The following is a 14007-nucleotide window of genomic DNA, read 5'->3' as shown; positions in this document are numbered from 1 at the left end:
CAACAACAACAACAACAACAACAGCAACAACAATAACAACAACACCACCACCATCACCAACAACAACACAAAGACATTTATACGCGTCAAATGTGACCCCCCCAAAACGAAACAGATATCTTTAAAATCGCTGAGAAGTAGACGAAGAATGTGCAATTACAATACAACACTGACAAAATAGTCGCAGTCAACACACAAAGAGTAGCGGCACGTACCCAGTCTCCAGGTCCTGAACAGTCTCTGGCAAGTTGACACCACGTGTTTCCGGTAGAAGCAGAGCGAGAAGAGCCGCCAAGATGGCTGGAGCTCCCATCACCATGAGAGGCAACGCATCTTTCAACTCGGAGTCCACCAACAGGGCCTGCAGAAACAATCAATCAACCAAACACACAAACAAACACACGATCAAACAAACGCACGCAGACAAACCAGCACACAAATCAGGCTTTCGATGTTTTTAGGAATCACACCACTGAATCACATGACTCAGTCACGTGATGCTAATCATTTTAAGGCGTAACAAAATTGTCGCATGATTTCCTACCAATCGAGGCGACGCCACCTTACCTAACCTATCTTTCGCTGGACGAACTATAAAGCCAGAAACAAGTCGCGTAAGGCGAAATTACTACATTTAGTCAATCTGTCGAACTCACAGAATAAAACTGAACGCACTGCATTTTTTCACCAAGAAATACTGCTTCGCCAATCCCCGCAAGAAGGAAATCGCTCACCTTTTACGTGCAAAACGAAGTGAAATTGACAAGCCAGAATAGCGTATTGTGCTAAGAAAGAAAGTGCGCTTTTCTGTATTCTTTGTTTAACTTTCTGAGCTTGTTTTGAATACAACATATCATATCGATATGTTTTTTTGAATCAGGAAATGATAAAGAATAAGATGAGATCACTTTTGGATCGATTTATTACATTTCAATGGTAGTACTAATTAACCCATTTTCGTTAATTGTGATCACATTTTAAGAGTAAACATGACATATGTATCATATTTTTAGATTCAGAATCTGATGAAGAATACGATGCAATCAATTCTAAATGTGTTTGCGAAAAATCGCTTTTAATGACAGCTTTAATGAGCAAACTCATCAATTAATTTTTAAGCATCCAAGCTCAAATGCAATACCAAAGTCTGGGCTTCATCGAAGATTACTTCATCAAAATTTCAACCAATTTGGTTGAAAAATGAGAGCGTGACAGTGCGGCCTCAACTTTCACAAAAAGCCGGATATGACGTCATCAAAGACATTTATCCAAAAAAATAAAAAAAATTCTCTGGGGATATCATACCCAGGAATTCTCATGTAAAGTTTCATGAAGATTGGTCCAGTAGAATCTCTGAATCGCTCTATACAGATACACACACACACACTACACGACCCTGGTCTCGATTCCCCTTCGATGTTAAAACATTTAGTAAAAACTTGACTAAATGTGAAAAGGCAAAGTCCTCATGACTCACGTTTGTAGGACAATTCCACGAGGGTTGCCGGGGAGAGAAAAGGGGCGGGGGGGGATGGGTGAGATTTTGAAATGCTCGCATGTCTTGTAGATCTGATCAGCCAATGAAAGTGCCAACAATCGATTCATGCTAAGGGAACCATAACGTGCATTATCTCAATAAACTTCTTACACACACACACACACACACACACACACACACACACACACATACACACACACACACATACACACACACACACACACACACACACGCACGCACACACTAACGAAACAATAATAAAGATATTATTGTGCCACAGGTGTGTTTGTTTCCAAGGCAAATGGATCAGACTGTATACTATTACCGATAGGAGAGAAGGTGTGTTTAACTCACCAGATCAGCCAGGTAGGGGGACAAGAGATTAGCGAGGCGAGCGAATGAAATGCACGTGCCAATAGCTGAGGCCCTGACGAAGGTTGAAAACAGCTCAGCGCCGTAGATGACGATGACAGCGAACGAGATGGCGATGAAGAATCGACCCACCATGGAGAGGCCTGTCACCACCCAGGCTGCCCACAGACGCACGAGGTACATACGAGAAGAATGCAAGTTCAAATAGAATGTTCTGCGTTTGAAAAATAAAGCCACAACAGGTCTTCATTGTACCGTGTCAGATCAGCTTAAACCTTTAAATAAAGATCTTAGATCTTTTCTAAACCTCTGAGCCAGCATAGCAGGCAAGGGGACAGAACACACCACCCACCATCGGCCAAGAAGCTGACGATGTAGACGGGTTGTCTGCCCACACAACTGGCATTGCAGAGTGCGACACATTGTTCTTATGACAACCTGTCTCTGTCAGTCGTTGGAGAAATTGAGTGTGTGTGTGAGGGTTGGAGGGGGTGCCGAAGCTAGGAATCTAGTAACAAGAGGCATCAAACGTGGCAATACATACAGGGTGGTAAAAACTACCAAACCCTGCAAGTCATAATTTCCCATCATTCTACTATTGGTTGGGGAAGACATTTTCTAAATTTCTCTTTGCAGTAGAAAATAGGGCGCTTTTTTTTGGACCATCCTGTACATTTGAACTCCTTCTTCTGATACAAGCTTTCCAGACAGCTCTTGATGAATGGGGGATTGGGTCGTTCAGGAGAGGGGAGGGGGGAGGGGGAGTCTGAATCTACCAACCAGAAGCATTACACGTGGCAATACATATGATATCGAACACCATCTTCGGACACACTCTCTTAATGAATGGGAGATGGGGTCGTTTGGTGCAGCGAGGGGATGTTGGTTAGGGGATGTTGGTTGCGGGATGGGGGCTTGGGGAAGGGGAATACTCACCAGAGGCACCCAACATGATAGGCACAACGGACAGAACGCAGCACACACCCCCGGCCAGAAGGGTGGCAATGTAGACTGGTTTTCTGCCCACACGACCGAGGACAATGAGGGCGATGCCGCAAGCAAGCCCCTCCAGGGCATAGGTAATGGCAGAGTTGACGAAGATGTCCCCACTCAGGTTGGTGATGTTCAGGGCCACGCCGTAATACACCAACACGTTGACAAAGCTGGGAAAAAACCAACACGTTGACAAAGCTGGGTACAAACCAACACGTTGACAAAGCTGGGTACAAAGCAACACGTTGACAAAGCTGGGTACAAACCAACACGTTGACAAAGCTGGGTACAAACCAACATGTTGACAAAGCTGGGTACAAACCAACACGTTGACAAAGCTGGGAACAAACCAACACGTTGACAAAGCTGGGTACAAACCAACACGTCCACAAAGCTGGGTACAAACCAACACGTTGACAAAGCTGGGAACAAAGCAACACGTTGACAAAGCTGGGTAGAAACCAACACGTTGAAAAAGCTGGGAACAAACCAACACGTTGACAAAGCTGGGAACAAAGCAACACGTTGACAAAGCTGAGAACAAAGCAACACGTTGACATAGCTGGGAGCAAAACAACACGTTGAAAAAGCTGGGTACAAACCAACACGTTGACAAAGCTGGGAACAAAGCAACACGTTGACAAAGCTGGGTAGAAACCAACACGTTGAAAAAGCTGGGAACAAACCAACACGTTGACAAAGCTGGGAACAAAGCAACAAACAATGACCTTCCCCACCAGAACCGCATGTGAGCCCAATATCGGCCCCATGTTATTTTGCACATGTCCACATGGGTAGCATCTGGGGTAAGCACGAATGGAGAAATGCCGAGAATTCAAAGAAATATTACTTCCAGCTTGTACGATCATGTAACCCATCACATAAACCTTCAAGGATTTGACATGAAATAAGAGCATCTTTCCGCTTGGACATATTTCACAAATCAACAGTCTGGCTTATGTGTCTGTTTGTTTGTTTGTTTGTTTGTTTGTTTGCTTAACGCCCAGTCCACCACGAAGGGTGATATCAGGGCGATGCTGCTTTGACATTTAACGTGCGCCACACACAAGACAGAAGTTGCAGCACAGGCTTCATGTCTCACCCAGTCACATTATTCTGACACCGGACCAACCAGTCCTAGCACTAACCCCATAATGCCAGACGCCAGGCGGAGCAGCCACTATATTGCCAATTTTAAAGTCTTGGGTATGACCCGGCCAGGGTTCGAACCCACGACCTCCCGCTCACTGGGCGGACGCCTTACCACTAGGCCACGTACCGTGTTGCGGTTTATATGTCTGTACACAACTGGGTTTTTTATTCTTTTTATGAATTAACTTTATAGATTGACATATCATATGCACGTACTAGTTCTTAGGTCTTACCATCATCAAGGCAAACAAGAACAGACAGAACAGTATGAATTTAATTATTTGACATCAGACACGAAATTGATTTCAAATTTGTTATTCTGCAAATACTGACATGTTCAAAGCAACAATCAGCAGTCGCTTCATCAGCTCACGTGACCGGAAGACATGGCGGAGAGAAATCTGGGGGTCTTTTTCCAGCAGTTGTTTCGTATCTCCGATGGGAGGCATCGGGGTTTTGTTGGAGTCTGCTATCTTTTGCAAAACGGCCATGGCTTCCTTGTCTCGACCACGTGATATCAACCACCTCGGGGATTCCGGGAGGAGCCTGTAGGGCAGAAATAATTATGAAAGATTAACATAAAAAAAGTCTGTTATTTTAATTTCTTTCAAGCCCTCAGTAGGAACTCTCCCTATGAGGTTTGCTTGCCAGCGTGTGATTGGCTGTTCCATGCGAAATGTTCCTCCCTGTTATTTTCTTTATTTTCGATTTCTTTTTTTTTCTCCGGGGGGCGGGGCATATTATTTTTTGCTCATCCAATGTAAAAAAATTGTCGTGGGCAATTTAAAGTCCTTATACTTGCACTTGTTGAATAGGTATGAAATAATATAAATCCGTTGAAACAGCCATGTTGTGGTAATCAGATAGTTGTTACTGTGAGGGCACAGTTTTGTGGATGAGCGAAAAGTATGGTGCGCCAAATTGATATTACTATCGTTAACTGTTATATAGGGTTTTGAAACTATCGTTAACTGTTATACAGAGTTTTGAAACAATCGTTAAGTGTTATGTAGAGTTTCGAAACTATCGAAGCTAACGATAGTTTTATCAAAAGCGCGTCGGTATTGTTCCCACTGAATGGGAAAACCCTGAAATGCCATTGCAAAACTGTCTTTATGCTACGAAATGTACATTTGAACTAGAAACACAATTTAAAAAACTACAACATTAGTTATTGACCGTTCTTCTGTTGTCGTCTTCTCAAATCATTGTTGAGTTTGTTTAATATTAGCTTTAGGCCCTTCTGTACTTTCGGCCGTACCGTTTTCCACGTGTGCGGTTTGAAGACGGTAGGCCTACTGAATATTCGCGGACACGACCATGACAGACGCACTACACAAAACAGTGGGTATTTTTCAAAACAAACACAAAACAACGTGTTTCCCGAGTGACATCCCCCACGACGCGTTTTGGAAAACACTGCATGCTATCGCATCGTGTTTTGGGTACTGGACGGGTCAACCTGACACTGACCGTTGCCCACTGCATGCATGCCAGCCGTATGTGTACAAACTGACCCGCACTGACACAGCGCGGCAGCGAGAACGGGTCAAGCTGACACTGACCAATCAGTATTTCTGTGAAAACAGGAAGCGTGCTAGCTGTAACGAAGATTTGATTACTTGATTAAACGAAGCAGCGAAATGGACTTATCAGACGACAGTTAGTTGAATATGATCTACTAAATGTTGTAGTAATTAAGTGCAAATTCTCTCGAACGAAACGTTCAGCAGCCATTTTGCCGGCATCGAAACATCCGACCACGCCTTCGCTATTTTTAGAAACTCTATAACATCACTTGCGCGCACCATGCCGCCGTTTTGCGAAACCCTCGTTATCTGTTATTCATAGTTTTAGCCGCGAATAGCGCGCACAAACGCGCTATTGATATAACTCTAAATAACAGTTAACGATAGTTTCGAAACTCTATTTAACAGATAACGATAGTTTCGAAACTCTATATATCAGTTAACGATAGTTTCAAACCCCTTTATAACTGTTAACGATAGTAATATCAATTTGGCGCACCATAGAAAAGGATGCCCGAGGGAAGTGTGACTGCAATCACTAGAAGACAACAAGCTCATAGAAGCAAAAACGCACATGTTGCAAGGTCTCACATCTCCGGTTGTATATGATTGACACTGTCCGTCAGTTTGTCCTTGTATGCGCACTCAGATCTTTTGTGTTTATCGTCCGATTGAACCGAAATAGGTGTGTACCTTGGAAGTTGGGGATACGTTCGTAGCAAAAATAAAAAATAATAAAATAAAGCTTGTACATATAACAGAAAAGGGGACACGCCGACTACATGTTATAATTATTTTACGCTGTGTACGTTCACAGGCGGAAGGTATCGTCCACTGGACTACTACTATCACAGAAAGACTACAAGGTACGTCACTCACCTTCGAGTCTTCTGTGTTCTTGGAGTCGCTTCCTGGGGAAAAATATTGTTCAAGACGGTTTTCCTCTTCCTACAGTCTGTGTAAGGTCAAATGAATACAGTTGAATGATTGTTTGAACTATATGCACCTTTAGTTTTCAGCTTCCGTTCGCCGCAGGTTGTTTTTAACCACCAGTTGGACGAATCTTCGTTTGCGAGCCGCTAATATCCACCTTGCGTCAAATCATGCATCCGGCACCGAATATGCATACCACCGCTCATTGGTCTAAAACGCTTCCCTTTGCTGCACAATATTTACATATGTTTTAGACCAATGAGCGGTGGTATGCATATTCGGTGCGGACTGCATGATTTGACGCAAGGTGAGTGACGTACCTTGTAGTCTTTCTGTGATAGTAGTAGTCCAGTGGACGATACCTTCCGCCTGTGGTACGTTACGCCTGAGTGACCGGGATGCAAAGCAAGAACGATAACTTCATTGTTTTTGTCTGACTTCTGTCCCCTGAACCAGTACAGGCCAGTGTATGCGCCAAGGCTTTGATGGCGGATCGTTCTACACCTGGTTTTTTTTTCACTACCTTAAAGTGTATGTGTGTGTGTGTGTGTGTGTGTGTGTGTGTGTGTGTGTGTGTGTGTGTGTGTGTGTGTGTGTGTGTAGGGGTGGTCCGAAACCCCTGTAAAGTCATCACCTGTTATGATCCTCATTATACAGGCCAGAATAGCAATATAAACACTATCATGTTATCAGCTTGGCAACAGGGCCCGAATTTTGGGTTCCAACAAGTACATTGTGCCTCGTCTATGACTAAGAGGCGTTATTCTGGTCTCTTTAGCATATACGGCCCGGCTGCTACGCTGAAAATAATATTGCTGTTAATGTTATGTTCAATCGTTATTGACATGTGATGATGCAATAAACGCTTTAATATGAGCTATAATTACTTTATAGTGCTTTGCCAATTAAAGGCACAGTCAGCCTCCCGTAAACCCTCACAGACACTGTCATGCTTTTACACACAGTGCAAAGTTTTGCTATTATGGTTTTTTTTTATCGATTTTTAATTGGGCCCTTCCGTTTTTGTCTGGTCGATTTTGAGGGTACCCTTATTTGAGCGGCTGTCACGTAATCCATGTAAAAGATATATTAATCCTAAAAGTGATCATGATAATCAAGTGAACGGCCTTAACTGGCATATACATTTTGTTTGTTTGTTTGTTTGTTTGTTTGTTTGTTTGTTTGTTTGTTTGCTTAACGCCCAGCCGACCACGAAGGGCCATATCAGGGCGGTGCTGCTTTGACATATAACGTGCGCCACACACAAGACAGAAGTCGCTGCTCAGGCTTCATGTCTCACCCAGTCACATTATTCTGACACCGGACCAACCAGTCCTGGCACTAACCCCATAATGCCAGACGCCAGGCGGAGCAGCCACTAGATTGCCAATTTTAAAGTCTTAGGTATGACCCGGCCGGGGTTCCAACCCACGACCTCCCGATCACGGGGCGGACGCCTTACCACTAGGCCAACCGTGCCGGAATATATATATAAAGTTTTAATACAATTACACGGGAATTAATGCTTTAATTTGGGTGCGAAATTTGTTGCAAAAATAATGTTTTGGCCAAGTTTAGATAAAACAGAAGACGATATGCTCCCCTCGGAATGACAAATCAAAGCTTGACTAAATGTAAAAAGATGGTGTGACAAGAAGATCGTTCACAACAACCATGACACTTTTTCTGCGTTCTGGTCAGATACAATTCGCAATTATAGTTTATATTATAGGTTTTACTTTAAAACCGCGTTAAACTAAAGATATGATTCGAAAAATGTCTCTTGAAAACAGTTCAAATAGCCTGTCTTCAAATTCACAATATTCATATGTCAGTGGTTTCAAGCTGGTCGAGACTACTCGAAAGACAGACATACACTGACACTGCATTCTGGGTTGAGGCTTAAGCTAGATTTGTTCCCCCTTACGCAGTCGCTGGAGACCTAAGACAAATCCAGTGAAGAATGCTTATAGCAACTATAAATACTTACCACTAGATAATATAATTTTTACTCACCACCAGTAAGACAAAAGGAAAATACCCGGTACAGAGACAGCAATTTCCAGGTAGCGCCAGTTTCGTATGAAGTAAGCAACGAAGGTGAGGTAGAATTCGCCCAGACACCAGAGCAAACAGATGACCATACCAGCAAAGGCTCGTTTGGAAGGTCCCAGTACCTCCATACCTGGAGAGAAAACAGATTGATTGATGCGTATACTCTTGAATACTTTAAGGGTCGTTATTTTAGGAGCTACCTTCAAATACGCCGTTTTTCTCTTCCAAGTCATTTGACCACAACATTCATAAAACAGAACTGTTTGTGTTCAAATTTGGCGTGCTTTTGCTTCAATGTATGTAGAATAATAGTATATGATCAAAAACAAAACGTGCTCTTAGACCGACTTAGTACAAATTATCAAATGAAAAATAAAATTAATTATGGATGACAAGATAATTTCAAAACTATTCATTAGAATGATTTGGAATTTTGCAGAAATGTATATGACATACTGATAGATGTTTTGTTCGAAAGGATTATCTCTAGGAAGGACAGTTAAAGAGATACACATTTTCGATGTTTTGAGACATTTAATACCTACAAAATCAACATTTAGAAAAACAATATCTAACGGTTGTTCTAACAAATCAAAGATTAAACATCTTACACACCTGTAAGCCAATTTTTGTTCAACTATGGGGAGTAGTTTTGAAATTAGACTGTCATACATGAAGTAACATGATTCCATTCATCGCAGAAGAAGAAGAAGAAGAAGAAGAAGAAGAAGAAGAAGAAGAAGAAGAAGAAGCGAATTTCTAAAAACTCACCAAGCACCATCCCATTGATATAGGTGCTCTGTCGAGCGAACCCAAGTATGAATCGACAGATGTTCAGTGTCCCCAAACTTTTTACAAACGCGATGCCGATGCCTCCAGCAAACAACACCAGTGAACTCAGCACGAAGGTCAACTTACGACCAAATCTGCACGCACACACAAAAATCATTTCAATTCAATTGATTTCAATACAACTTTATTTTTTTAATACAGAACTAACAGAACCCTGTCTTTTTGCTCGTATACGCAGATATGACCTGACATTAAGTCACAGTCCATTCATAAGAATCACAAGCTCAAAACATATAACAAATCACGCACATATTGCACAATCATGTACTCCAAAACTACACACATCTACACCCGCACACACCTTCACATACACAACCACCTGATAATCTCATGTCCAATATATATCATAACTGAAAAGAATGATAACACCGACAGCCAGATTGTAGGTATTTGCAGGTTGATATGTATAAGTCAGCAGGGCTCCCCAAACTACGCATCCTGGCATGTTATGTGCACTGAAAGCCGAAAACACGTACTAGAAAATCATGGAGGAAGTCCTGGGACGCACTAAACCTTAAAAGAGCGGGTCCCAGGACGCACTTAGCTTCTCTTATCGGGTGTACCGAAAGGTACTGTTTTCAGGCAGCAGACCGAGAACGACTGAGTCAGACTGAATGAACAGTATGACTGCAAACGACAAAGTGAGACTGATATGAAACTGTAAGCATGAGATAATAAATGTTTAGACTGCAAACGACAAAATGAGACTAATATGAAACTAAGCACGAGATAATAAATGTTTAGACTGCAAACGACAAAGTGAGACTAATATGTTTCCTGAGGCAGTCCTTGCGGCCTCAATGGTGGATCGTTCTTAGATCTGTTAGATTTGTGATATGTGTCAGTTAAAGTTTTAAAAGGGATCGAGTATCCTTAAAGGCAGAGTAAGCCTCCCGTAAACCATCACAGATACGGTCAGGCTTTTACACACAGTACAAACACCATTTCATTTAAACACTCACCAATTGAGAACATCCTAGGTGCCCTCCGTAAAGAGCGAACAATTTTCAAAGAATTTATTTTTGCGTGGTTTATCTTACCCCTGAGCCATCGTGAACCCGTGTGATCCAGTTTTCCCTTTTCACAATGCAGTCGTCATAGTTAGTCATTTGAATGCGACTCGACGTGAGCTTATCTACAATAGCACGGTTTTTTTATGCACGAAACAACGGCTGTGGTTCACAAGAACTCTAGCGATGGCTTTTGACTGTTGAGAGGAACGGCGATTTGCACTGATAAACCGGCCGTCGTCTGCTACGACCCTTGCGTGACCCTGCTTCCGGGCTTTTCTTTTTTTAAACTTTCACAACTTCGAATTGTTCTGATCTTGTCTTGATGAAAAACGAATTCTTTTATGATTAAAGAATGTTTGTGTGACAAGCTGTCAATTTATTATTTAGATTTTAAAAGTTAGGTCTAGCGCAAAAACGAGGCGCCGTTGTTGTTAACGGAACAAGTCTACGAAAATAAATTCTTTGAAAATGTCTCACGCTCGACAGAAAGCAGCCAGGATGTTCCCGTTCGGTGAGCGTTCAAATGGAAGTATGCTTGTACTGTATTTAGACGCTCGGGGAGCTCTGTGATGGTTTACGGGAGGCTTACTGTGCCTTTAAATGAAATATCTTAATAGATGTAAGGGCTGTGTCCTTTGAATAACTGTGTTAGCATGTACTCGGATTTATTATATTGATGACTATATTTTTAGATATGATTTTAGGGAATTCATTTATCTTTATCCATGTAACCTGTGATTACTCCTGTCAAATTGGTGCTAAAAAAACAACCAGTCCGTTTTGAACTGTCTGGTTGGTGTACACATGTAAATAGGCCCAGTGAAATTGAACACTTTATCTGCACATATTCATTATGATATAGTATGCGTGTGGAAGGAGTGTGAAGTTTGGATGCATACACCATAACAAAATCCCGTGCTTTGCATTTGGTAAATAAACTGTTTGACTTGTTCTTCATTGAGGAGTGAACTGTAAGTAGATGCTGTTTCTTTTCTTTATATTGAAATTTGCTTGTCTATAATATGTTCTGATCGTATGAATGATGCTATGGTGTGCACGTATGTATGTAGCTATGTTATCCTAGTGGCGTTAATTATAGCGTCAGTGTCGTTGTTTCGCCGTTGAGACCCAGTTTTCCCGCGCTAGCCTAGTTCTTTGTTTTGTAATAGCGTGTCCTGTGTTGCGGGCGCGTCACATCCTGTGTGACGTTATAGATAGCGTAGCGCCCCCTGTAGTAACTTGTGAAGTTATCGGTCCTTGTCAGTGTGTCACGCTCCGATGGGTTAAGACCGAAAGGCGTGAAGCGTATCCTCAGTTACCTATTGTGTAGGGAGTTAGTCCCGTCTCCCCCATTATTTCTGGTGTACGTTAATTAAAAGTCACGTTATCGCAACCTCTGTCTTGGCGTCTCATTTATGCTTCCTGGTCTATTTCCCCCCTTCCACTCCACCCTATCACAACTGCAAACGACAAAGTGAGACTAATATGAAACTGTAAGCATGAGATGATAAATGTTTAGACTGCAAACGACAAAGTGAGACTAATATGAAACTGTAAGCACGAGATAATAAATGTTTAAACTGCAAACGACAAAGTGAGACTAATATGAAACTGTAAGCATAAGATGATAAATGTTTAGACTGCGAACGACATAGTGAGACTAATATGAAACTGTAAGCATGAGATGATAAATGTTTAGACTGCGAACGACATAGTGAGACTAATACTGAAACTTTAAGCATAAGATGATAAATGTTTAGACTGCGAACGACATAGTGAGACTAATATGAAACTGTAAGCATGAGATGATAAATGTTTAGACTGCGAACGACATAGTGAGACTAATATGAAACTGTAAGCATGAGATGATAAATGTTTAGACTGCGAACGACATAGTGAGACTAATATGAAACTGTATGCATGATATGATAAATGTTTTTAACGCTCTTACGGTCAAACCATTAAGGGTATGCCCCAAAGCATGAGACTAAATAAACTTGAATGTATGAATTAACTCTGCAATACCTGTCTGCTAGGATTCCACAAACAAGCATGCCGAACACCGTTCCTAGTTCAGAAACCACGTTGGATTCTGCCCTCAGAATGCTGCGGTCACATACCACATTGAACTGAAAAGCAAAATCAGTCTATCTGGATAATACAATGAATGTTTGACAGAAAGAAAAACAAGTCGCGAAAGGCAAAAATACAACATTTAGTCAAGCTGTCAAACTCACAGAATGAAACTGAACGCACTGCATTTTTTTCTCAGCAAGACCGTATACTCGTAGCATCGTCAGTCCACCGCTCGTGGAAAGGCAGTGAAATTGACAAGCCAGGATAGCGCGGTAATGGTTGCGCTGAGCAGGACAACACGCTTTTCTGTACCTCTATTCTTTTTAACTTTCTGAGCTTGCTTTTAATCCAAACATATCATATTTAATGTTTTTGGAATCGGGAACCGACAAGAAATAAGATGAAATTATCTTTAAATCGATTTCGGAAATTCCATTTTAATTATAATTTTCATATTTTTCATTTCCAGAGCTTGTTTTTAATTTGAATATAACATATTTATATGTTGTTGGAATACGAACATGATAAAAAATCAGATGAATTTGTTTTAGGATCGTTTTATAAAAAAATAATTTTAATTACAATTTTCAGATTTTTAATGACCAAACTCATTCATTAGTTTTAAGCCTCCAAGCTAAAAATGCAATACCAAAGTCCGGCCTTTGTCGAAGATTGCTTGGTCAAAATGTCAATCAATTTCATTGGAAAATGAGTGTGTGACAATGTTGCCTCAACTTTTACAAAAAGCCGGTTATGACGTCATCTAAGACATTTATCGAAAAAAAGAGAAAAACATCTGGGGATATCATCCCAGAAACTCTCTTCAAAAGTTTCATGAATATCGGTCCAGTAGTTTATTCTGAATCGTTACACATACACACACACTTTCTTTCTTTATTTATTTGGTGTTTAACGTCGTTTTCAACCACGAAGGTTATATCGCGACGGGCGAAGGGTGGGATAGAGCCACTTGTCAATTGTTTCTTGTTCACAAAAGCACTAATCAAAAATTTGCTCCAGGGGCTTAATTGCAACGTAGTACAATATATTACCTTACTGGGAGAATGCAAGTTTCCAGTACAAAGGACTTAACATTTCTTACATACTGCTTGACTAAAATCTTTACAAAAATTGACTATTCTATACAAGAAACACTTGACAAGGGTAAAAGGAGAAACAGAATCCGTTAGTCGCCTCTTACGACATGCTGGGGAGCATCGGGTAAATTCTTTCTTGTCCCAACCAATATGGGACCTCCCATAACCCGCGGGGGGTATACACACACACACACACACACACACACACACACACACACACACACACACACACACACACCACGACCCTCGTCTCGATTCCCCCTCTATGTTAAAACATTTAGTCAAAACTAAATGTAAAAACAGAAAAAAGGTGTTCGCGATGCCTTGTAAAATTGGCATTAACAAAAAGATAATTCATCATGTCGGATTGCTAGTGCATAATATATGAAGCCGTACTACAAAGCTTAATTAAACACACACGAATAAGTATACTTTTT

At 41.3% G+C, this 14007-nt stretch overlaps 1 protein-coding gene across 1 annotated transcript in view; it reads right to left on the bottom strand.

Annotated features, from left to right (window-relative positions):
- LOC138962864 (organic cation transporter protein-like) overlaps positions 1-12540 on the bottom strand; it is a 15741-nt gene extending 3201 nt beyond the window's left edge. Inside the window, exons 1-7 of the mRNA XM_070334830.1 lie at positions 12423-12540; positions 9304-9458; positions 8494-8662; positions 4349-4561; positions 2807-3033; positions 1853-2028; positions 216-361 (exon numbers count right to left, since the gene is read on the bottom strand). Coding sequence (XP_070190931.1) covers positions 216-361; positions 1853-2028; positions 2807-3033; positions 4349-4561; positions 8494-8662; positions 9304-9458; positions 12423-12451 — 1115 coding nt within the window. The 5' untranslated portion in view covers positions 12452-12540. The remainder of the gene's footprint in view (positions 1-215; positions 362-1852; positions 2029-2806; positions 3034-4348; positions 4562-8493; positions 8663-9303; positions 9459-12422) is intronic.
- Between the last annotated feature and the right edge of the window lie 1467 nt (positions 12541-14007).

Source organism: Littorina saxatilis, linkage group LG3 (genome assembly GCF_037325665.1).
Source record: "Littorina saxatilis isolate snail1 linkage group LG3, US_GU_Lsax_2.0, whole genome shotgun sequence".
Taxonomy (NCBI): Eukaryota; Metazoa; Mollusca; class Gastropoda; order Littorinimorpha; family Littorinidae; genus Littorina; species Littorina saxatilis.
This window is presented reverse-complemented; position numbering and strand designations above follow the sequence as displayed.